Raw genomic sequence first — 24,119 nt, 5'->3', positions numbered from 1 at the left:
CATGCAAACTTCGACACCTTAGGGATAATTGAATGTAGCCATCGTCCCAAGCTCCCTTCACTACATTGATGTTGCCAGCTAACGAGCGACTGCTGACGATAAATAGAGAAAAATTCACTATAGGCGATCTGTCGATCATAAATGTCGCCTTCCATAGCGCCCACCTTCGCAAGTGAATCCGCCTTCTCATTGCCCAAAATTGAGCAATGCGAAGGGACCCACGCGAAGGTGATGATGAAAGAGCGCACGGATAAAGTACTAAGCAGTTCTCGTATTTTCAAGAGAAAATACGAGAAGTGCTTTACCGGCCTAATGGAACGGATAGCCTCGACAGAACTGAGACTATCCGTAAAAATAAAGTAGTGGGCTGGAAGAAGTGAAGCAATAGTTTCCAAAGTGTAGTGAATTGCTGCCAGTTCAGCCACATACACAGAACAAGGAGCTTCAAGTTTTCGAGAGGCGCTAAATACACCAAAACCAGCGGACTCCTCTATTAGAGATCCATCTGTGAAAAACGTTCTTGCAGAATCAATATGGCCAAACTTTGCAGCGTATAATGACGGAGCAATCATAGTACGATGATGCTCTGGAATTCCACGGATTTCCTGCGTCATAGATAAATCAAAATTAACTGAATTGCCGAAATCGGAGAAGACTACACGATTGGGAATATTTCTTGAAGGGCTGACATCCTGTGTTAAATATAGGTAGTACAAAGTCATAAAACATGTTTGAGGATTTAGCTCCAGAAGCTTCTCAAAGTTTTCGATCATTATGGGTTCATTACTTCGCAACGGGTGAGGAGCCTCAGAGATAACTCTGAAAAACGGACGGATAGTGGCAACATGCCCGCCAGCACTTCGAGACTCATCGTATGAGTCGAGTGCATGCATCCTAACGCGATACGAAGACAGCGATACTGGATCCGTTCCAGTTTGATGATGTGCGTTTTAGCCGCCGACTGGAAGCAAAAACTACCGTACTCTAAAACCGATAAAATCGTTGTCCGGTACAACGTTAGAAGATCTTGCGGATGGGCTCCCCACCACGTTCCGGTAATTGTTCGGAGAAAATTGATCCTTTGTTGGCATTTCCGCTTCAGATACTCAATGTGGGATCTCCATGTGCATTTGGAATCGAACCAGACCCCAAGATATTTGAAAGACATGGAATGAGTGATCGGCTTACCCAAAAGTTGAAGCTTCGGTTGTGCTGGGCTATGCTTCCTAGAAAAAACGATCAACTCAGTTTTCTCCGTGGAGAATTCGATACCCAGCTGACTAGTCCAAGTAGACAAATTGTCCAAGGTATCCTGTAAGGGTCCTTGCAGGTCGGCCTCTCTGGGTCCTGTCATAGACACTACTCCGTCATCTGCAAGTTGTCTCAACGTGCAGTTGTCCCTTAAACAATTGTCAATTTCTCTGCGGCGCATTCCAAAGCGTATTCATCGACGTTTCGCGCGATAATCCGTCCACGAATTGCCGCCAGTATCCGCGTTTCTTGGCTTTGATGAGGTTCTTGAGTTCGCGTTCAAGAGCCGAGTACGCTTCGAAATGTACGGGTGTTCCACGTTTCCGGAAAAGCTTAAACGCGTCGGACTTTTTACGATAAACCTCAGTGCATTGCTGGTCCCACCAACGGGAAGGAGGTTTCCTACGGAAAGACGTTCCTGGAACCGGCCGAGTTTGAGCTTGAAGCGCGCTGTCCAAGATCAGATTGGAGAGGAAGTTATATTCCTCCAACGGTGGAAGCCCTTCTACCGACGTAAGGGCATCTTCTATCACATTCTTGAACTTTGTCCAATCGATATTACGGGTTAAGATCGTACGCGACGTTAACGGGTTCCGACGGATTGAACCCACTGGCAACTGAAACTTTGATCGGCAAGTGATCACTACCGTGGGGATCTTGGATCACATTCCACGTGCAATCCAACGATAATGAGTTAGAGCAAAGTGTGAGGTCTAATCTACTTCCATTCGAGGATGGGCCAGCCAAACGTGTTACTTCTCCATTGTTAAGAATTGTCATATTAAAGCTATCGCAGAGGTCATATATCAAAGTAGAACGGTTGTCATCATACAGTTCCCCCCAGCCTGTACCGTGGGAATTAAAATCTCCCATAATCAACCGTGGAGCAGGAAGTACCGAACAGATATCTGAAAGTTGTTTTCGATTAACAACGGGTCTAGGAGGAATATAAACAGAAGCAATACAAAGGCTCTTACCTTTAATAATAGCCTGACATGCGACAACTTCAATACTTGGAAATTGTGGAAGATTCACTCTATAGAAGGAATGGCACTTTTTGATCCCCAAAAGTACTCCTCCTCCACGCGAATCCTCACGATCCAGTCGAATAATGTTAAAATCATAAAAAGGAAGATCGATATCTGAAGAGAGCAAAGTTTCACAAACAGCAAATGCATCACAATCATTATTGTGAACTAAAAACTTAAAAGAATCTAATTTAGGAATGAGAACAGAGAACTGTAGAACAGTGATCAAATCCCCGACCTCGTTTGGAAAATTATCCATCGAAGGAAATGATTGCTGCAATGAGGGGCCACTTCAATGTCAATTGCTTCAAGAGGGTCTTCACAGAAGGAAGCATTGCCAGAACAATACTTTTGAGAGGATCAGAAATATTGAGGTACTTGAGAATATCGTCCACAATTTTATCAAATGAGAACAACCCGGATGAAGAAGGGGCTTCTTTTCTTAAAAATGGGCCATCAGGGGTTTTTGATGTCCCCGGGAGAGATGGAAAGTTCTGGTTATAGTCAGTTCTGCGGAAACCAGGAGGAGTTGAAACTTCCTTTTTTCCATCACTCCTTGATTTGGGCAAGCTGTTTGGGGTTCCTTATCTGCAACTTTCCGCGAACGGATGCGTTTTCGTTTCCGTGCAGAACCTTCCGGAAAACTGAAAGAAACTCCCTCCTCAGCCAAATCAGAGTCAGACTCGTCATCAGACAAAACAGCTAAGGGATTTTTGTCGTTGGTTGATGGTGTGGCTGTCTTTAGCATTGCTGCAAAAGACTGCCTGGAACGCTCCTTAAGAGAGCGTTCTAGTTTCTCCCCGCGTTGTTTGTACGCCGGGCACGATGAGAGACCATGAGGAGTTCCCTTACAGTACACGCATTTTGGTGCAGTGACTGTGCAGGCGCCATCCTCGTGCTTCTCCCCGCATTTGGAACAGCGTGCCTTGCTGCCACAGTGAGAGGCCGTATGTCCCAACTGTTTGCAGTTTTGAGATGTGGCATGATGTCTCGCTTGACTATTCTTATGAAAAAGTTGATTGTGGAAACCGGAAACTTTTTCCGGAACATCCGAATTACGTCATTGGCCACTAGTAACCAGAAGATTAAAGAAAATACTTGGAGAATCGTTTCATGCGCATTAATTTGATGTGTTTTGATGTGCCGTATGACCATTATGATTAGACAGTTGATTTTGACCACCAGAACCGATCTCCGGAAGATTAGGGTTAGGTCAGTAAGGCCACTAGTAACCAGAATATTAGCAAAATATTCGAAAAATCATTTCCTACGCCTTGATTTGATTTATCTCATGACCATTCTAATGAGAATGTTGATTGTGGCCATCTGAACCGGTATCCGGAACATCCGGATTAAGTCACTGGCTATTAGTAACCAGAATTTTAGAGAAATTACTTGGAGAATCGTTTCATGCGCATTAATTTGATGTATTTTGATGTGCCGCATGACAATTCTGATGATACAGTTGATTCTGACCACCAGAACCGATATCTTGAACATCCGAGTTAGGTCAATGGCCAGTAGTAGCCATGATATTGGCAAAATATTCGAAGAATCGTTTCATACGCACCAATTTGATATGTGTTGATGTTTCGCATGACCATTATTTTGAAAATGTTGATTGTAGCTACCAGAACCGGTATCCGGAACATCCGGGTTAGGTCGCTGGCCACTAGTAACCAACAACTAGTGGCAAAAAACGATCAATACGCATTGAAGAATTGTTTCATACGCATCAATTTAATGAGAAAGTTGATTGTGGCCACCGGAACCGTTATCCGGAACATCCGGATTGTTCACTGACCACTAGTAACCAGAATATTGGCAAAATATTCGAAGAATCGTTTCATACGCATCAGTTTGATGTGTTTTGATGTGTCGCATGACCATTCTTATGAGAATGTTGATTTTGGCTACCGGAACCGGTATCCGGAACATCCGGATTAGGTCGCTGCCTACTAGTAAACATACTATTAGGCAAATACTTGGAGAATTGTTTCATTCGCATCAACTTGATGTATTTTAATGAGTCGCAAATCCATATGAAAAAGTGGATTGTGGCAATCGGAAACGTTATCCGGAACATCCGGATTTGGTCACTGGCCACTAGGAACCATAACATTGTCAAAATTTTCGAAGAATCGTTTCATATGCATCAATTTGATGTTTGTTCATATGTCCCATGACCATTCATTTGAGAATATTGATTGTGGCTACCGGATCCGGTGTCCGGAACACCCGGATTAGGTCGCTGGCCACTAGTAACCGTAATATTGGCAAAAAACCGATTGATACGCATTGAAGAATTTATTTATACGCATCAATTTATTGAGAAAGTTGATTGTGGCCACCGGAGCCGGTATCCGTAACATCCGGATTAAATCACTGGCCACTAGTAACCAGAATCTTAGAGAAAATACTTGGAGAATCGTTTCATGCGCATTAATTTGATGTATTTTGATGTGCTGCATAACAATTCTGATGATACAGTTGATTCTGACCACCAGAACCGATATCTTGAACATCCGAGTTAGGTCAGTGGCCAGTAGTAGCCATGATATTGGCAAAATATTCGAAGAATCGTTTCATACGCATCAATTTGATATGTGTTGATGTTTTGCATGACCATTCTTTTGAAAATGTTGATTGTGGCTACCGGAACCCGTATCCGGAACATCCGGGTTAGGTCGCTGGCCACTAGTAACCGTAATTTTGGCAAAAAACCGATTCATACGCATTGAAGAATCGTTTCATACGCATCAATTTAATGAGAAAGTTGATTGTGGCCACCGGAACCGTTATCCGGAACATCCGGATTGTTCACTGACCACTAGTAACCAGAATATTGACAAAATATTCGAAGAATCGTTTCATACGCATACATTTTATGTGTTTTGATGTGTCGCTCGACCATTCTTATGAGAACGTTGATTTTGGCTACCGGAACCGGTATCCGGAACATCCGGATTAGGTCGCTGCCTACTAGTAAACATACTATTAGGCAAATACTTGGAGAATTGCTTCATTCGCATCAACTTGATGCATTTTAATGAGTCGTAAATCCATATGAAAAAGTGGATTGCGGCAATCGGAAACGTGATCCGGAACATCCGGATTTGGCCACTGGCCATTAGTAACCATAAAATTGTCAAAATTTTCGAAGAATCGTTTCATATGCATCAATTTGATGTGTGTTGATGTGTCCCATGACCATTCTTTTGAGAATATTGATTGTGGCTACCGGATCCGGTATCCGGAACATCCGGTTTTGGTCACTGGCCACTAGTAATCAGAATATTGGCAAAATATTCGAAGAATCGTTTCAAATGCACACATTTTATGTGTTTTGATGTGTCGCATCACCATTCTTATGAGAATGTTGATTGTGGCTACCGGAACCGGTATCCGGAACATTCGGATTAAGTCACTGGCCACTAGTAAGCATAATATTAGCCAAATGCTTGGAGAATCGTGTCACACCCATCCATTTGATGTATTTTAATGTGTCGCATGACCATTATTAAGAAAAAGTTAACCGGTACCCGGAATATCCGGATTAGGTCACTGGCCACTGGCCTAATCATCAATTTGATGTTTTTTGATGTGTCGCATGACCAATATTATGAAAAAGTTGATTGTGGTTGGTTTCAGGACTGTTCAATGTTTTCCGGGAGAATTCAGAGAACTTAGGGAAGCTCTGAAAACATAAGAACAGATCAATTAATTTAAAGGAAATGGCTGAAACTTTAAAGTAGTTCCGAGAAACTCGGGGGAATTTATGAAAACTTGAGCGAAGTACCTAGAGGTTCATGCAAATTTGGAAACGTAGGAGAATAAAATGAAGATTTCAAAATTGTAAGATCATATTAAGTTAAGTTTCGAGAACTTTTAAAAATTATAAAAATCGAGAAGATCAGATTTCAAGAATATTGTGAGGAATGTCCAGGAAGTTTCAGGGTCATTTTTGGGTCTTCAGGGATGTTTTATAAAAATCAGGAAAATTACTCAGGATCATTAGAACATGTAACGAACTTCAGAGAATATTGTACTAACATCCTCAAGAAATCTCGTTCTTCCGGAATTTTTCCCCAACTTCTCCTTAAAATTTCTTTCGACTGATCCGTAAGCCTTCTGACTTCCGATTTTCTCCAGAAGTTTCTTGCAATCTAACATAGGAAGTTTCATCTAGCGTCTCCAGGAAGTTTCTTCCATTTTATCCAGGAAGTTCAATTAATCTTGTACCAAATGTATCTCCCAGAAATTCCGTTCGTATTTGGATTCCTTTGGAACTTTCTCCAAAAGCCATTATCCGTAGTTTTTTTTTTCGGCTCTATTGGAGGGTTTTTCTGAGCTTCTTCTGGCTTTTCCTGGATATGGCTTCACCTGGAATTTGTTTCAGATTTCCGAATCTTGCCTGGCTTCCTCTGGATGTGTCATCAGAATTTTTTTTTCGAAAGCTTCATGACACCAATATTTTTCTTGGAAGTTCCTGAGAAGTTTTTCCAACATCTCCTAGAACTTTCGTCAAACTTCCTCCAGAAGAGCTATTTTATTCTTTCTCTGGAAGTTTTATCGGCTTCCTTCAGAAGCTAGTTCAAACATTGCCCGGAAATTTCTTCCGACTTCTCCTCGCGTTGTTCAATATTGGTTCGAATTGGGACACACTTGGAGTCTATGTGCCTCACATGGTGATATCAATAGCTTTGCACACCATAGTTCAATGTTCTACAATATTCTAATCGACTTCTACTTTGCCGACTCCAGAATTTAATCGACAGATATATAAGCAAAGCTGCCAGAAGGCACAGCTTACACTGTTGGGATGTGCTGCTGCCGTTGCCTTCATTCGGTCTCACTGAACCACGGTTGTTCTTATATATGAGGCTGGTTGATAAGGATGAAGTCATAATTCATGTTTTCGGTGTTTACCTTGCAGAACAAGCAATTCACATAGCATTGAAATGCAAATCACTTTTTTTTCCTTGTCGGGTATTTTCATCACTGCGACCATTTTTCTGATATATTGTGATATAGGGTAGAGCGCTACTTCGTCGTAATCGCCCATTTCCGTTCTATCGATCAGAAAAGATCAATAATGTCAATGATCTCACCATGCACAAATAAATAATAGGTTTGTTCCGATGCGTTAGTGCATTAGCTACAACAGAAATCCTTTTAGAGCGCATTGTATGAATATTTACGCTCATTGTTCTCAAAACAAAAGAAGCGCTCCTAACGAATCCCTTTTGTCTACGTTTCTCCGTAGGACGAAGAAAATCTAATGGCGTTTCAGTGCGTTTGGACGGAATTGAAACTCGTAGGACGAATTTAGAATCAAGAAGCAGTATTAGATTTGAGGCAATATCTCAATAATGTGTGACTCTTTATCAAATACAACGGTAATATTCCCCTTTTTGTTTAAATTCGTTCAGAAAAGAGAGATTAAAGGCCCAAGCGCAATGACAGCGGAAGCGGAACGGCAGCGGCAGCGGAAAAGCCCGATCTGAGTAAGCCTACTTGTCGGATTGAAAACTAGTTAGAATCAAATCGACTTCAGTTAGGCATCTTGCTGCCATTTGTGACAACTGTCAAACTTTCCGTTTCCGTTCCGCTTCCGCTCACATTGCGCTTGGGCCTTAAGTGTGGGTTGTGCTTAGTACGACGGAAATTAGATCAAAAACCCTATTCCCCATTTTTTTTTCTTTAGCTATATAAAGATGCCGTATCACTATTATTAGGAGTGATCACCATCGTTTGACTAATAGCAAAGACATCATATAAAGAAGACTGGCAACTTTGCCAGAATCCAAGCGACAGATACAATAGCGCTGCGCTTGAGTGAAGGTGGAAGCGACGCATAAAAAATGAGCAAATACACAAACCCTTCTTCTGAGGATGTAATCTTTGCTATCAAATTCGTTCGAAGCATTTACCTTTGAGCGGCAGATGACGCAATTGTACCTGTCTCATAGCGTTCTTATGAGAAAATGGAAGAGTTGCCAGTCTTCTTGATTTGTTGTCTTCGCTAATAGCATTATCCCAGCACGTCATTATACTTCGAATAAAGTGCACTGCCGTACTGGGAGTTGTTCTCCAAATGTCAAAGGGTTCTATCAGCCCCTTGTCGAAGAAATTACGCCTTTTATTGAAAATTGCCGGACAGTGGCATAGCAAATGTTCCGAGTCTTCCTTTTCTATGCCACAGAAGTGACATACATCATCTTGAAGTTTTCCAATCTGCTTCAAGTGATAACGGCTCGGAGAATGACCTGTTATAAGACCTGCATATATACAAAGATCTTTCTTAGAAAGTTCCAGGATTTTGTGGGTCACAGAAATGTTTGGATTAATGAATCGCTTCGACTGCCTAGCAATAGAAGTGTTCTTCCAGTTTTCCTCCACTTCCCACGCTTTTAGCTCCATTCTAAGAGATGCAGCCGATAAGCCACAAAAGGGCTCTGGCCCGATGAACTTATGAGAAGATCCGAGTCTTGCTAGTGCATCAGCTCTTTCATTTCCCTCAATCCCGCAATGACAAGACAATTTTTGAAGTGATTGAACACACTCCCAGACAAGTTTTGATGTACATGTCGCCGACTTTTATGCATTTAGAGCAGCTTGACTGTCGGACATGACGCATATATATGAACTCTTATAGTTTCTACGCAAACATATAATGGAACACTCTAAAATTTCAGCTTGGAACACAGTTGGCCATCTGTCCATAGGAACCGATATTTCTATCCCTGGGCCAGTTACTCCTGCTCCCACTTGATTGTTCAATCTTGAACCATCTGTATAAAAAAAAAAACGATCCTGGACGAACAACCGGGCCACCAAATTGCCATGAATTACGCCCAGGGTCAACTACTTGAAAAAGTTGATTGAAATTGTATCTTTTCTCCATCCAGTCTTCGTTGTTCCTTACTTGAGAGTTGATACTAACAGTTTTTAGAATCCTAAGATGTCCTCTAAGGTCTCCTTCAAAGAGTTTCACTGACCTTGTACTCCTTAGAGCACACTTTTCGGCTTCTTATTGGACAAATTGATGCAATGGTAGCATATAAAGCAAAGCATCCAATGCCTTCGATGGTTTACTTCTCATTGCACCTGTTATTTAGAAAGTTGCTAACCTTTGGAGTTTTTCTAACTTTCTCTGAACAACACTCTCTTTTGTTTTTGGCCACCAGACCAATGCACCATAAGTAACCCTGGGTTTCACAATTGCCGTGTAAATCCAATGGATCATTTTCGGTTTCAGTCGCCACTGTTTACCGAATGCTCTTTTGCATATCCATAGAGCATTAGTAGCTTTGTTTATTGCTTGCTCTAGATGCTTATTCCAATTAAGTTTACTATCGAGGATTACTCCAAGATATTTGACAGCATTAGAAAGTTCCAAAAGTGTGCCTTTCAATCTTATGTTGTCCAATGATCCTTCCCTATCACACCACGATGAAACAAAATTTAGAGCAATTTGCATTCTGTTAGCGATAATACAATCATATTTGCCACGTACAATTATGACTATATCATCTGCGAAGCCAATTATTTCTAAGCCTTGGGCTATTAAATTTTTGAGAAGATCATCAAAGACCACAATAGAGGTGATAACACGCCTCCTTGCGGCATCCTTTGGTTGCTCTTACAAATCACTTCGAATCCATCTGTTTTGAATAGTAGTGTGATTCAATGTGCAATACACTTGAATTGATAGAGAAATATTATCAACATGTAGAACCACATTGAACCATGGTGAAATACAGTTAAAATAAATGCAATTGTGCAGACGTCTGGACTTTTTGAGCGTGGAAACTTGCACCGCTTTATCTTGCTTCTAAGCTCACCCCTTGCTAAATGTTTGCAGAATGTTTGCGAAGTTCTTTCGCAGTAAAACCAGTTTCCATCGAGTGAGTATTTTTTTATTGACTCCTTCAACAATTTCGAATCGTTAACCTACTGCTATTACTGGACATTAATCGAGTATTGTGTTTAAAATCTTAAAACTTAAAAGCAAATCTCACTTAAGGCTTATGGACAATCAAGTCCCAGGTGTCCTTCAGCCGCAGTTTCAGAACGTCATCGGCACTGAGTTCGGTCGTTCCGTAGCAGAGTACGCTGAACTTTGAGTAGAAGTAGATCACGCCGGCCACCCAGCCCCACAGCATCGTGCTGTAGATCATCGACACCAGCCGGACTTTGACGAACTTCTTGATCACCAGCTGGATATGTTCCAGCACGAAGCACAGCAGTAGAATTTTGTACAACAGCGCTGGGAGGTAATTGTACAGGAACAGGGTCCGTTCGACGAAAAAGTACGGTAGGTAGTGGATGAAGTATCCGGCAAGGAAGATTTCCCCTCCGAATCGGAACTTTTGCCATTCTTCTTCGCTCAAATCGAAGATCTTCCTTCTTCGTCTGATCAGGTAGAACACCAGCAGTCCAACGTAAGCCACGATCGCAAGCGTTGCCGTGTACCAGATGACCAGGTTTCCAAGCAAATGAATCTGCGCATTTGACGTGCTATCCACCCAATAGGCGATCCCCTTGTCCATCAGGGGCCAATCGAATGGCTCCGACGAATACATGTGACCTTCCATCTTCTCTGCGTGTAGCAACATCTTCATCTGCAGTTCACTGAACTTATCCCAGAATGATAGCGTGGTCGGTTCCAGAGGAATCATTTCCGTCTTGAGCAGTTTTTCCAGCACGTCCTTCCTCTCATTGTCCTGCGTGTAACGATGTTCCTCAACATTCCAAATCGTATCGATGGTAAACTGCCTCCGGTCGGCAGCCATTTCAAACTGATTGAACCCCCAATCCGGGAGCTGTTCTCCGGTGAACTTCAAGGCCGCATTCGTGACTACGTGAATCAATCTCACCTGTGACGTAATCGCGTTCCACTTATTCTTCGAATCTTTGGCGTTGATGATCTCCACCTTCCACAGCAGATTGGCCGGCATGGAAATGTTGTAGTCGATGTAGCAGGAAACTTCCTGACTGAGCGGAGTCACTGCTGAGGCCACGTCATGCGAGTTCAACGCCCGGCTCGTGACTCCATGCACCAACTGGATCACGTCTCCGTCTTGTATGTAATCCGGTTCGTCGCCCACCACAATGTTCTCCTTGTCCGGACGTTTCACAATCCACCAGTTGTTCACGTCCTTGAACCCATAGCAGGTGACCTGCTGTTGATGGCTTGATCCTCGGCCGTCCTTGTACTTGATCGGGTAGACGTGGGCATGCGAGTGCATCCAGCAGACTCGACCGTGCGTATGCTTCAGCGTTATTTGCGATCCGTGCTGGATCCGTAGCGGTTGGCCTTTGGTAATCGACGCCAAGCCGCCTTCCAGCGAAGCTTGGAAGGCGCTGGTCATTACACTATCATGGGGACCTGCTTTGTACAAGCTGTTCAGATGGACGTAGAAACACCCCAGGTACAGAGCAAGGGATACGGTCACAAATAGCGCAGCTTTTACGGTGCTCTTGGTCAACAGGTAGATGTTGGATTGAGTTCGGTCCGGAAATTGCATCCAAACGTGCCGACCGATGATGTAGCATGCGAGGAAATAGCTTAAGCAGCCGACATATTTGACGCAGACACCTGCGGTTAGGGAGGCAGCTGCAACGGTGCCAAAGGACCACCAGTGGGCGGAAAACGGTTTAGCTTCGAGAAACTTGAGCACGAACAGGATGCCAACGGTGGAGAACAGCAGGAGCATCGGTTCCATCAAGATGAAACGGGAGTGGGTGAGGAGGGCGTTATCTGAAAAGGAGATCGTTATTGAGTGTGTATTGTGAAAATGATTATGAGTTGATTACCGAAAACGATCAGGAGTCCACCGATGATGCAGATGGATTGACTGAGTTTCAATTGTCGCAGGATACTATAGACGGCAGGAGCTAGCAGGCTGCCACACAGAGCTGGGATGAACCGGAAGGCGAAGACTGGAACGCTCTGTAAAGAATGAATATTGACTGTAGTTTTGATAAGACTTAAACGGGTTCATGTGAATTATCAAACATATTGAAGTGAGCTTTTAGCAGCGGTCTACTATTGCAAAAAAGGGATTTACAAGATTTTGATAACTCCTAAATTTTTCATGGAACTCATGATCTTCGGCGCAAGTCAAGCATTTCCACGGCCATGCCACGGTTTAAAAAAAAATGTTGCCCAGTGCTATGCTCTGCAAGGTTTGAAATTCGTTTGAATATTTTTCTATCTCCAATCCTAAGGATTTTTTATTAGGTGGTGAACTCGGTATGTCGGTAGCGTAAAAGCGAAAAATATATCACAACATAATCTCCCTTTTTTAAGTTTAGAGAAGATCATTTTCAAACTTGTAGAAGCTCGACAAGCTTCGTAGAAGCTAAGGGTGTATTGAATAACTTCAGTAAACTTCTTAGACCTTCACAGTTTGGTTTGGGAAGTCAGTTTTGGGACTTTGAGATGCTTAAGAAAACTCGTAGAAAAGGTTCAGGGTTTTTCCTGAAGTTTGGAGAAGGTCATAAATGTTCTGTGATGATTTGGTTGGTTGAATTGAGAGAACTTTTAAAACACATAATTATGGAACTTGGAAGAAGTTTATGGAGCTTCGTGGAAGTTGAGGGGGCGTGCTGTCAAATCATCCTGCTGATCATTCTTGTATGAAATTGGTTCCAAACGCGTAAACAAACCCTGTAGGTTTCTTATGGCTTGATTACGTTTGGAACCACTTATGCGAGGTAGGCGACGATAAAGTGATCCAAGAGACGTTTCTCAGTGTAACTGACAGCTAGAAATCTAGAGTGTGTGAGTGATCTGGTGTTGATGGTGCTGAATGTAAACATAAACAAAGCAGAAATGCATATGAGAATAAACTGCCAGTTCTACTGAGATGTGTCAAAAGTTCTTGGTAAACAAAAAAGTCAGCTGATCGCAACTGTGTCGTGGACAGCGTTATTGTACATATTTGACAGCCACCTTCCCCCCCCCCTCTTGGCAACAATTGGCCCGCACCTTTTCTGTTTTCCGCTTCGTCTACTGTTATCTGTTTGTTGACGATAGACATTTTGCCGCACTAGAAGGACTTTCTTCGCTAGTAGATCACTAGCACCGAGACGAATTCTGCCCAAGCCGAATCACTGACCACAAGAAAATTTTGTCATCGACCGACCAGAGAAACAGACGACGTAGGTACTGTTTCCTTCAACGTGTATTTTGTAACTGAACTATTTACATAAATTTTCTCGTCCCTTATCTCCTACTGTGGTAGTGACCCTCGGTTGGCATCATCTTTAGGTGTGCTGGCCATGGAATCACCGTAGATAGCGTTATTCGGTACACGATTGCTAGCCTTTTGCTTTTTAACATACCTCCAGAACATCGACGGATTTTGTTTTAGGTTGGATTCAAGTTTGCGCATGTATACTTGGTAGCTTGAAGAGAGAAGTTCATTATAGGATGATTCAATTAGATGAAGGAAATCTCTGTTCTCGTTCGATTTATCAGCGAAATATCGTTTGCATGCTTTCCTCAGTCTATTACGCTGATTTCGCAATTCAGCCGTCCACCAAGGCTTCCTGTTGACGCAACTTGAAATACGACGGCGACGAAGAACAATTGAGTGAATAATCTCATACAGATAACGTTTGCATCAACAGTGTGTTCATGTAGAAGAAGCTGCCAGTCGATCGACGAAAACGAGTGAATCAAAGTTGCATTGCCTGAAATCTGGGTCAATTGCATCCGAATCCGCGTCGATTTGGTGGTTTATGATGACGCTGTGCACATCCACTAGTAAAATAAACGGTGGGTGATAGGCGTCGGTGGATAAGAGTGGAAGTGGTGGCCGCAGTTCTTCAATGACATCTGGAGAATTCGTGAATGCTAGATCTAGTAGTCTACCGTTCGGGTTCGTATAAGAATTCACTTGAACCAGCCCGCACGCAGAGATGGATTCGGTGGGATTGAGTTCTTGTTCACTGGAAGCGTTCGAAGGTATAAACCCATTAACGTCCTCATCGAAGCACCATTGCAGATGAGGAAGATTGTAGTCCCCGAAGAGTAGAATAATGTCATTGTCCGACAAACGATCCGATAAGTTCTGGACAGCCGTAGCGTGAGCCGAATATAAACTTGCGTCGGAATTCGGGGGAAGATAGATGCCAATGATCAACAGCGAATGGTGAGGAAGTGTTACTCGCACAACAATTTGTTCAAGCTGTCTACAATCGTCCAAAGAAACCGCAGTACAGTGCAAATTATTTTTAACAGCTACGAAAACTCCACCACCCCTCGAAGAATTACTAGTAGTTTCACTTCGATCACACCGAAATATAGAGTAGTCGGAAGTGAGTTCCGTATCGCTTATATCAGACCGAAGCCATGTTTCGGTAAAAACAATTATATCGTAGTCGCAGCTCGATAGCCTTAACTTCAATTCTGTCGTTTTAGTGCGCAGACCTCTGACGTTCTGGTAGTAGACGGATAGAAAGTTGTGTCCTGAATGAGCTGCATCATTATTGCTGCTGGTCACTATCGTGCTGTTTGGATAGTTAAACTCGTTAAGGTAACCACACCGGAGGTAATGAAGCCAATCTGAATCGCGGTATTAATCAACGCAATCGAAGCCACCAGCAGTTTCAGGGATAACAAATCCAATTCCGGCAAAACCAACCAAGGATGAAAAATATTAAGAAACAACAAACAGAGACAATCTGTTAATCTGTACCGCGTAAACGACACACGGAAATTCTACGAGAAGCTAAATAGTTCGCGCAAAGGCTACGTGCCGCAAGCCGATATGTGCAAGGACTTGAACGGTAGCCTTCTCACGAACGAGTGTGAGGTGATTGAGAGGTGGAAGCAGTACTATGACGAGCACCTCAACGGTGAAGCAGCAGAAAACGAAGGTGGCACGGCAACAGACCTTGGAGCACGCGCAGAAGACGACAGGCTACCGGCCCCTGATCTTCAAGAAGTTGAGGAGGAGATCGGTCGGCTGAAGAACAACAAAGCAACTGGTGTAGATCAACTACCAAGTGAGCTATTGAAATACGGTGGTGAAGCACTGGCTAGAGCGCTGCACTGGGTAGTTGCCAAGATTTGGGAGGAGGAGATATTACCGGAGGAGTGGATGGAAGGTGTCGTATGCCCAATCTACAAAAAGGGCGACAAGTTGGATTGCTGCAACTACCGCGCGATCACACTGCTGAGCGCCGCCTACAAGGTACTCTCCCAAATTCTATGCCGCCGTCTGTCACCATATGCAAGAGAGTTCGTGAGGCAATACCAGGCGGGATTCATGGGTGCCCGCGCTACCACGGACCAAATTTTCGCGATTCGGCAGGTTCTGCAGAAATGCCGCGAATACAACGTGCCCACACATCATTTGTTCATCGATTTCAAATCCGCATACGACACAATCGATCGAGATCAGCTATGGCAGATTATGCACGAGTACGGATTTCCGGATAAACTGACGCGATTGGTCAAGGCGTCGATGGATCGAGTGATGTGCGTTGTTCGAGTATCGGGGACACTCTCGAGTCCCTTTGAATCTCGAAGAGGGTTACGGCAGGGTGATGGACTTTAGTGTCTGCTGTTCAACATCGCGTTAGAAGGTGTGATCAGAAGAGCTGGGATAGACACGAGTGGCACGATATTCAGGAAGTCCATCCAGCTCCTTGGTTTCGCCGATGACATTGACATTATGGCACGGAACTTTGAGATGATGGCGGAAACGTACATCAAACTGAAGGCTGAAGCTAGACGGATTTGACTTGCCATCAACGCATCAAAGACAAAATACATGAAAGCAAGAGGTTCTAGGGAAGACAATGTTAGCCTCCCACCCCGAGTTCAGATTGACGGTGACGAAATCGAGGTGGTCGATGAGTTCGTGTATTTGGGCTCACTGATGACCGCCGAAAATGATACCAGCAGAGAAATTCAAAGACGCATTGTGGCAGGGAATCGTGCCTACTTTGGACTCCGGAGGACGCTCCGGTCGAATAAAATTCGCCGCCGCACGAAGTTGACTGTCTACAAGACGCTGATTAGACCGGTGGTCCTTTACGGCCACGAGACCTGGACTATGCTCGTGGAGGACCAACGCGCCCTTGGTGTTTTCGAACGGAAGGTGTTGCGTACCATCTACGGTGGAGTGCAGATGGATGACGGAACGTGGAGGAGGCGAATGAACCACGAATTGCACCAGCTGCTGGGAGAACCATCCATCGTCCACATTGCAAAAATTGGGCGACTACGGTGGGCTGGGCACGTCGTAAGATTGCCGCACGACGACCCAGTGAAAATGGTTCTAGGAAGCGACCCAACAGGAACAAGAAGAAGAGGCGTGCAGCGGGCAAGGTGGATCGACCAAGTAGAAGGTGACCTGCGGACCCTTCGCAGACTACGAGGCTGGCGAACTGTTGCCATGGATCGCGTAGAGTGGAGACGACTTCTTCGGACAGCAGAGGACAACAAGGCCTTAGCCTGATTGGTAAGGTAAGTAAACAGAGACAAAGAGGAGGTAATAATCAAAAGTTGGCAACTGGTATCAAGATCCAGGTTCAGTATTTCAATGCTGGTGGAAATTAGCCGATGGAAGATGTGGATGAACGGATTACAAGTAAGAAGTTTAGAGCCATGATATAGAAGAAAATCAACACTAGTAGTTTGTGTTCGTTAATGAACAATCTCAGCGGGTTGGGCATCCTGTTTATTTATTAGGGTGTCCAAAAGTTCAAAGCCATGGAGTCGTTTAACTCTCTCACCATACCATGTATAGCTCAGTTAGACGAATTCAGTACTCAACAGCGACTGCTGGCATTAGAAAGCTACTGAAGGTCTATTGCTGCTTCTACTATCGCCGGTGGGAGTTTTATGTCAAATCCTTCCTGATTTCTAGGCTGTAGCATTGCCTGAGTGCCATGATGATAATTTAGAGGCAAATCTTCCTCTTGGCGGTAGGGTACTTTTATTTTTTTCATCCTTATTTTTTTCGGCGAACTTCTACCAGAATGACGCACGGTATAGAACTTTCTTCTGGGTGAGCTTCCTCTGAGAAAGAGGAGACAATAGGGGGACTTTTATGAACCAATTTTCTGACAAACGCTAACCAGCGCCTGATTGGTCGGGTGAACATATAGCGACAATTTTTAGAGCAGGGAATCTATTTTCTTGTATTTTTACAGTCGACTGCGTCGCCCATAATGAAATAGTTTTTGCATGGTCGGTTCCGCGAGAGAAGAAGAACACGTCACAGACAAAAAGAAGCCAGTTGTCTCCTCTTTCTCTTAGGTCATCAGCATTGGTGTAGCTAGAAAATTTATCTGGAGGGGGCACTTTTTTAATTTTGCCAAACTACGGTTTATTAAAAACTCACTCAAATTGCGTCCAAGGCAATTTATTTTTGGGTACATTTTTTTTCTGTGACCAATAATATGACATTGAGGCTTACTATTATTTTAATGGTGACACAATAAATTTGATTATATTTACTCCATAACAACGATTGGTACCTCGATTGGGAGAGCCTTAAACGCTTACTGATTTTGAACAAGCAATGATCGTTTGTTCATATTTTTTGTAATAAAATCACAGTCCGGATCTTGTAAATGTAAGCATCTCAAACTTAAGAATAATTCTCAGGGTTAGATAATTTCATGAATTTTGTAACTAGATTTTTTTTTTCATTTTGAATATATCACCATCAGTCAAATCTCAGGCATAGGAACCAAAATTAAACTCTAGGAGTTTGAATTTTATAATTTTATAAAATTCTGGCGGTTTAAAGGTAAAGTGCACACAGAATAAATTTAATACGTTTAGGACGTAGGAAAACGTTCAAGATGCACACTTTTTGGACGTAGGACTACGTCAGCGATTTCTATATGGGGGTACACTTTGTGAAAACTGAAAATGGAACTTGTAACGAAATTATGAAAGATTTTGAACATTAATAACTCAGCTGCTCCTGGACCAATGTCAATAATTTTATCATCAATCGATCAAAAATATTTCTACGCATCGATAGCAATGCTGCTGATTTTCAACAAGAAATTATTTAAAAATGGGAAATGTAAAGCATTATTAAAAAGCGTCGAAATAACTAACAAATACACTAATTACGCACATGCATATGCTGCAGATGCACAATTCTTAACATTGTTAATGTTAAAATCGAAATAGTTTTGTGATCCCAAACCAATATGTTTTCAAGATTTTGAACTAATAAAAAAGGATATCTCTGATACATATTGTATGCATAAATTCTTCGAAAATTAAAGTTAACGAATTTAGATCAATTATAGGACTAAGATAAAATTGCAATATCCTTCCTGGACAGTAATTTCATCAAAATTCTAGTACATGAATATAAAAAAACAAATAAGAATTTTAATACTTATAGTATGTTTGACCTAATCAAGAGTTAAAAAAAAACTTCACAAAATAAATAAGTCTTCTAAAAAAATATGGACGAAATTTTGCTCAAAATAAATTTAATGGACTTAAATTTTTTTTTCGATATCATAGGCTTAGACAGGTTTTGAATCTCCTGGTCTTCAAAATTCGTAATTCAAGATCTGAGGAAACTTACCTAGATTCTGAGACTCGCAGCATTTCTCGTGAGAAAAATTGTTCGAGATAAGAAAGTAGGAAAAAATTAGGAATCAAAAATTTCCAGAAAACTTGACATGTGGCAAAAATTGTGAATAATCAGGTTATAATTTAATTTCATCAGGTTTTTAAGATACTGGATTTTGAATGTCATAATCCTGATATTTGAAGCGAAAAAAAAGTAAAAAAGCATTTATGCACAACAATTTTTTTTAATTTTAGAACTAACTAACAAAATCAAGATTTAACTATATTTCTAATCGAAAGGAATACACTCGAAACTTACATGATTGTGTTTCTGCTTATAACTAGATAGTAATTTAACTTTTTTTTTTACAAAAGTTGGGATGTTTTTAATCTTTTAAATTTAGTTAGTTGTGGTTAAACCCATTTGGTATCAATTTATTATTTACGTGTACATTATACAGGAAAGAGTTTTTTCATGTAATTTATTTAATCAAAAAATACACACAAAAAGCACGCAATTTTTTTATGTACTAATCCATGCAAACTATCCTGCAGCTGAATTCCGGACATACAATTCATCGAAACGAAAGAAATTTAGCTCAATAATCAAAATCAAGATTCATTATTCAAGATTCCATCTGATTCCATTAGCTGGAAAACTTTTGAATACTTTCTGATCAACCTACAACCAGTGAACTTTACTAATATCTTGGACTATATGGAAATCTTTCGAATATTTCCTGATGTCTAGGAAGGATGTTTGAAAGAATGTCCTGTAACTTATGCAACGTTTCCTGAACATCTACAAAACTTAGGTTTTTCAAAATTTCCTCAACTTCAACGAAGTTCCCTGAATTTATTGCAAATTCCATATATTTTTTTCCATTTCTTTAAATTCTACAAAGATCTCTGAACATTTTTGCACTTCTGGAAAGCCACCTAAGACATCTACAAATATTCTTGAACACCTAGAAAGTTCCTTGAATTTAGCGAAGTTCTCAAAACCTTCAAGAAGTTCATGGAGCTTTTTTGGAGTAAGTTCCCTAAACTGAAGCAAAGATCCCTGAAGTTCTTAGAAGTTTATTGAGCTACTTTTAGATCTTTTAAAAAATTCCCTGAACTTTTTCAAAATTCCTTACACTTATATGAAGTTTTACACAGCTCCTCAAAATGCTACGAAATTCGAAAATCTTCTACAAAGTTTGCTGTTGAATCTCCACAACTATTCCACGTCCATGAGGCTAAAAAAACTGAAATTATGTAGAGGTTTCTGAACAATAATGAGCTTCCCTAAAATAAAATAATGTTTATTTTTTAACTTCTACGAAGCTCCTCAAATTTAAATGAATTCTCTACTCCTACGAAGTTTACAGAATTTTTCCAATTACCTTTTTTCTACGAATTTTTCTGAAGGTCTATGAATTTCCCAGAATTTCTACCAAGTTTACTTAATTTCTACGATCTTCCCTGAACATCTATTTGAAGTTTTATGAAGTTTCCACAAGTTAAAGAAAAATTCCAGGGCTCATGGATAATTTGTAGAGCCTGAAGACGTCTTATTAACAACGATTTGATGTAATATAATTTCTCAAAATTGTTTCTTCTAGTCCAGAACATAACAAAAGTAATCAACATAAAGGACTTTAAAACATCTTTGTTGGTGGTCCAATTTTATCACTGTTAAATAGTAGCATTGAACTTAACAAGCTTCACAAAATACTGGTGAGTCAAAAACAAACACCAAAAATTTCTGGAGGGGGCCTAGATAATTCTGGAGGGGGCCCGGCCCCCTGGCACCCCCATTAGTTACGCCAATGGTCTTCTTCTTCTTCTTCTTCGCATTTTTCAAGCTTATTGCATATCGCATATTAGCTTATTGCGTGCTCTCAACTTAGTGTTCTAGATGCACTTCCACAGTTATTAATTGAGAGCTTTCGATGCCTGTACCATTTTTGTATTGGTATAATTGTGCGGCAAGGCAAGTCCAATCATACTTTTAGAAGAAAAAAAAGAAGTCGAGAAATTTTCCAAACCGAAAAATTCCTAGACCGGACCGGGAATCGAACCCAGCCACCTCCAGCATGGTCTTGCTTTGTAGCTGCGCCTTTACCGACTGAGCTAAGGGAGGCCAATGGTCATCAGTCACTTTTCTCCTTCTTGTGGAGGGACTGAACTTCGAGGTTGACAACAGTCAGTGTAAGCACGGTAACCGCAAGATACCCAATAATGACTATCAAAGACTCGATATTGACTACAAAGTAAGTGTTTTCGAGGGAGAATGGGACTACTCATTAAATAGGAAAAAAGTTAGTAGTTTCATTGCTCATAAATGGGTAAAACTAATCGGTAGCTCCAGTTTCCCTCGAAAATGCTTACTTTGTAGTAATTATGGGGTATTTTGTGGTTGCCGTGTACTGATGAACAATTCCAGCAATGACCGACGATCTAGCGCTTGTCAATCTTCATATTCGTTTGGTATCGTTGAACCAATAAGAATGAATATTCTTAAAAAAGGCTTACATAGGTTTTATTTGATGATCGTTTTACTTTCAACTAGGACAGACACAGTGATTACCTGCACACAAGTAGATCGTTAAACCATCCGTGAGAATTAGACAATGTAAACAAACAATCTCAATAGACATAACTGCAGGGTTGCCAAACTCATGGGGTTCTGAGACCAACATTTCGGCACATTCGGCAGAACACTGGACACAGCTTTCGGCACAGATAAAGTTCTCGGCACAGATTTAGATGTACAGAGTTGAGTACCCCTTGGGACAAGGACAGCTTGAGATAATTGGGGTTTTTTACATTTATTATTTTTATCTAAAAGATCTTATTTTTGATTAATTCCAAAGACGCTATTTTAATTATTTTATAAGATCCAAAATGGCCAAGTTTTACCGAAAATGTAAATCATTACCGATAACAAACTAATAAGCAAAATTTTATGCAAATCGGAGAAGGTAAAGTTTTTTCGAATTGTCACTTGCCGTGGAACTGTTTATTTGGTTCCTTACTTCGATGTCAACGACAGTTTAATTCAGCGTCACCCACCTGTTTTAAATTTCTAGCCAATATCCCATCCGTTGGTCATCACTTTAAAAAAATATGACGTCTTAACTGGCCTCAAAGAAATCTAGCATTGTTATTAGATTTCAAGGAATTTTTCACCTCTTTGGAAAAAAAACAGTTCAAAAAGATAGATATAAACGATCAATCAATTAATTCAAACAACACTAGATGAAGATTTTTTGAAAATTTGCCCACTACCACTTTAATATAATAAAATTTAATTACCAGTCAATAACAACACGGTCTATAATTGCACAAAAACTCAAATAGCTCGAGAAAAAAACGTTTGTAAAAAAATAATTTAATCAAACTATCATGCACGAAACGGCGCCGGTGGTGTAGTGGTAAGCGTGATTACCTCTCACCCCAGCAGGCCTGTGTTCAATCCCAGTCGGCGCCGCCGGGATGTTCTGAGGCATAACATCTCTGATCACGCCTTCCTTCGGATGGGAAGTAAAGCCGTTGGTCCCCGGTTCATGAGTTGATGGGTCGATAGGTAGGGTCCAGGTGTGGGAGCTGCCTTCCTGGCACGTCGGTAGCATTGGTGCTCAGCACGGAAAACAAGATCGACGGAAAAAACAAACCAAATGGAAAAAAAAAAAAAATATCATGCACGAAGCCCGAGACTAATAAAAAAAAGGCGACCGATCCGATCAGCTTCTCTCTCAGCCTTCAGAATAATTGTCTAAATATAAATTTAAATCCTGAAAAAGTGGACGAATAGTCAATAAATCTGCACACTTTTAAAAGTTGATTATCAATGTCTGCCATGCTCAAAATAGCACGTAAAATCTATCCTGGTCTATTAGTATAGTTCAGAATCATCTCAAATAGTTGTTATGTTGAAAATAATGAAATGTCCGAATTAACTAACGACCCATGCCCCCCACAGTTTAGTTGATTTGAACAATGCATCGGCAACCTGACAAATATTATTATGTGCATCCCTCCGGACGCAAATGCTGAGGCAAACCACTTTCAGTTTCATCTAATCACTGGTGTAAATATCATCCTCACCACGCATCTTCTTCATTTTCCGTTGACCAATGTCCACCTTGGCGTGACATTAATATTTACCTACTCATTTTGCATCTAGCCTTTCCCGAGCTCAAAGCCATCGAACGCTTTACCGCTCATCAGTACTTTGCGTGACAAACGATTTCGTCTCAGCGATCTAGTGACCAGAAAACAAGTCTAACTTGAATTCGCTCTCAACCAAACAGGCTCCACGCAGATCTTAATACTATCACACTCAAAACGAGTTTCCGCCTTGTCGGTAACTTACCGCATCGTATTCGCTGCCAATTTTGGGGAATTCAAATTTTCCACCATATCCGACAGCGCTGGCGGCTCCGGCTATCAGCATCTTCCCCAGTGGCGGATGCTGATCGAAGTAGAACGTATTTCGAAGGTACAGCGATGCAAATCGCCCATAGTGGAGCTCGTCGAACCTGAATGTTTCAAGAGTTGTCGACATTAAATCCGCTTAATGATTGTTATTTAAAGTACTCACACGACCCCATTCGGATGGGTAAGCCTGAAGAATCGTGTCACGAATGACAGCACAAACAGCACCACTGATGCCCCGTCCAGCTGAACCCGGATCACAAAGCGTGGCTCATTATCGGATTTCACACTTTCACGATCGCTCAGCACTTCGGTCGGTGCTGGTTGGGATTTGAGCTTTTCGGGTTCGTCGCTGCCAGCACATTGCAGTTTCTGTTTGTTTTCCGCATTCTTCGTCGCCAGCTCCTCCTCAACCGAGCTGATGGATTTTCCTTTTCGATGCAATCTCCGATTGCGTAAGGTCGATTCCTCCGTCGACTCGGTGATGGTTTCCATTTTCGCACTTTCGATCACTGTCTACGACCAGACGAGACACGACATTTGTCCTCCGGAGATTAGCTTCTGCGATGTTTTAGGGTGTGAATCAAGTGCTGCTAGTGTTGCGTGTGTGGGAAATGTTAAGTGCAACTATTGAGCAATACCCACTGGTCAAAAGTGTGAGAGCACAGTGCAGCACATCTCGACACAAGGAAAATTCGTACGGGACTGACTCTAGGCTTGACTCTGATGAATGGGAGAGTGATCGGTGGTGCGTGCGACAGTAGTTGAACGGGGGAGGAATGACAGCGCGAGCGTGGTGTGTTTGGTTGTGGTTGTGAGCGATTGGCGATCAAAAGCGATCG

At 41.7% G+C, this 24,119-nt stretch overlaps 2 protein-coding genes across 2 annotated transcripts in view; one reads left to right on the top strand and one right to left on the bottom strand.

Moving 5' to 3' along the window:
* e(y)2 (enhancer of yellow 2) overlaps positions 1-24,119 on the top strand; it is a 278,423-nt gene that overhangs the window by 219,978 nt on the left and 34,326 nt on the right. The gene's annotated exons all lie outside the window — the stretch shown is intronic.
* Positions 10,263-23,959, bottom strand: rt (Protein O-mannosyltransferase rt). Its single transcript, XM_065219623.1, has 4 exons — positions 23,444-23,959; positions 23,216-23,381; positions 12,102-12,237; positions 10,263-12,045 (listed from the first exon to the last, which is right to left on the bottom strand). The coding sequence occupies exons 1-4, from the start codon at positions 23,770-23,772 to the stop codon at positions 10,304-10,306; spliced, it is 2,373 nt and encodes a 790-aa protein (XP_065075695.1). The 5' UTR covers positions 23,773-23,959; the 3' UTR covers positions 10,263-10,303.

Source organism: Ochlerotatus camptorhynchus, unplaced genomic scaffold (genome assembly GCF_037179485.1).
Source record: "Ochlerotatus camptorhynchus isolate MF236.1 unplaced genomic scaffold, CSIRO-AGI_Acam_v1.1 ptg000107l, whole genome shotgun sequence".
NCBI lineage: Eukaryota > Metazoa > Arthropoda > Insecta > Diptera > Culicidae > Ochlerotatus > Ochlerotatus camptorhynchus.
This window is presented reverse-complemented; position numbering and strand designations above follow the sequence as displayed.

Excerpts from the sequence above, each read along its gene's own strand:
- rt (XM_065219623.1), bottom strand. The coding sequence starts at position 23,772 with ATGGAAACCATCACCGAGTCGACGGAGGAATCGACCTTACGCAATCGG. Across the intron at positions 23,382-23,443 it reads ACCCATCCGAATGGGGTCGT|GTTCGACGAGCTCCACTATG; the intron begins GTGAGTACTTTA and ends TGAAACATTCAG. Across the intron at positions 12,046-12,101 it reads TGGACTCCTGATCGTTTTCG|ATAACGCCCTCCTCACCCAC; the intron begins GTAATCAACTCA and ends TCTCCTTTTCAG.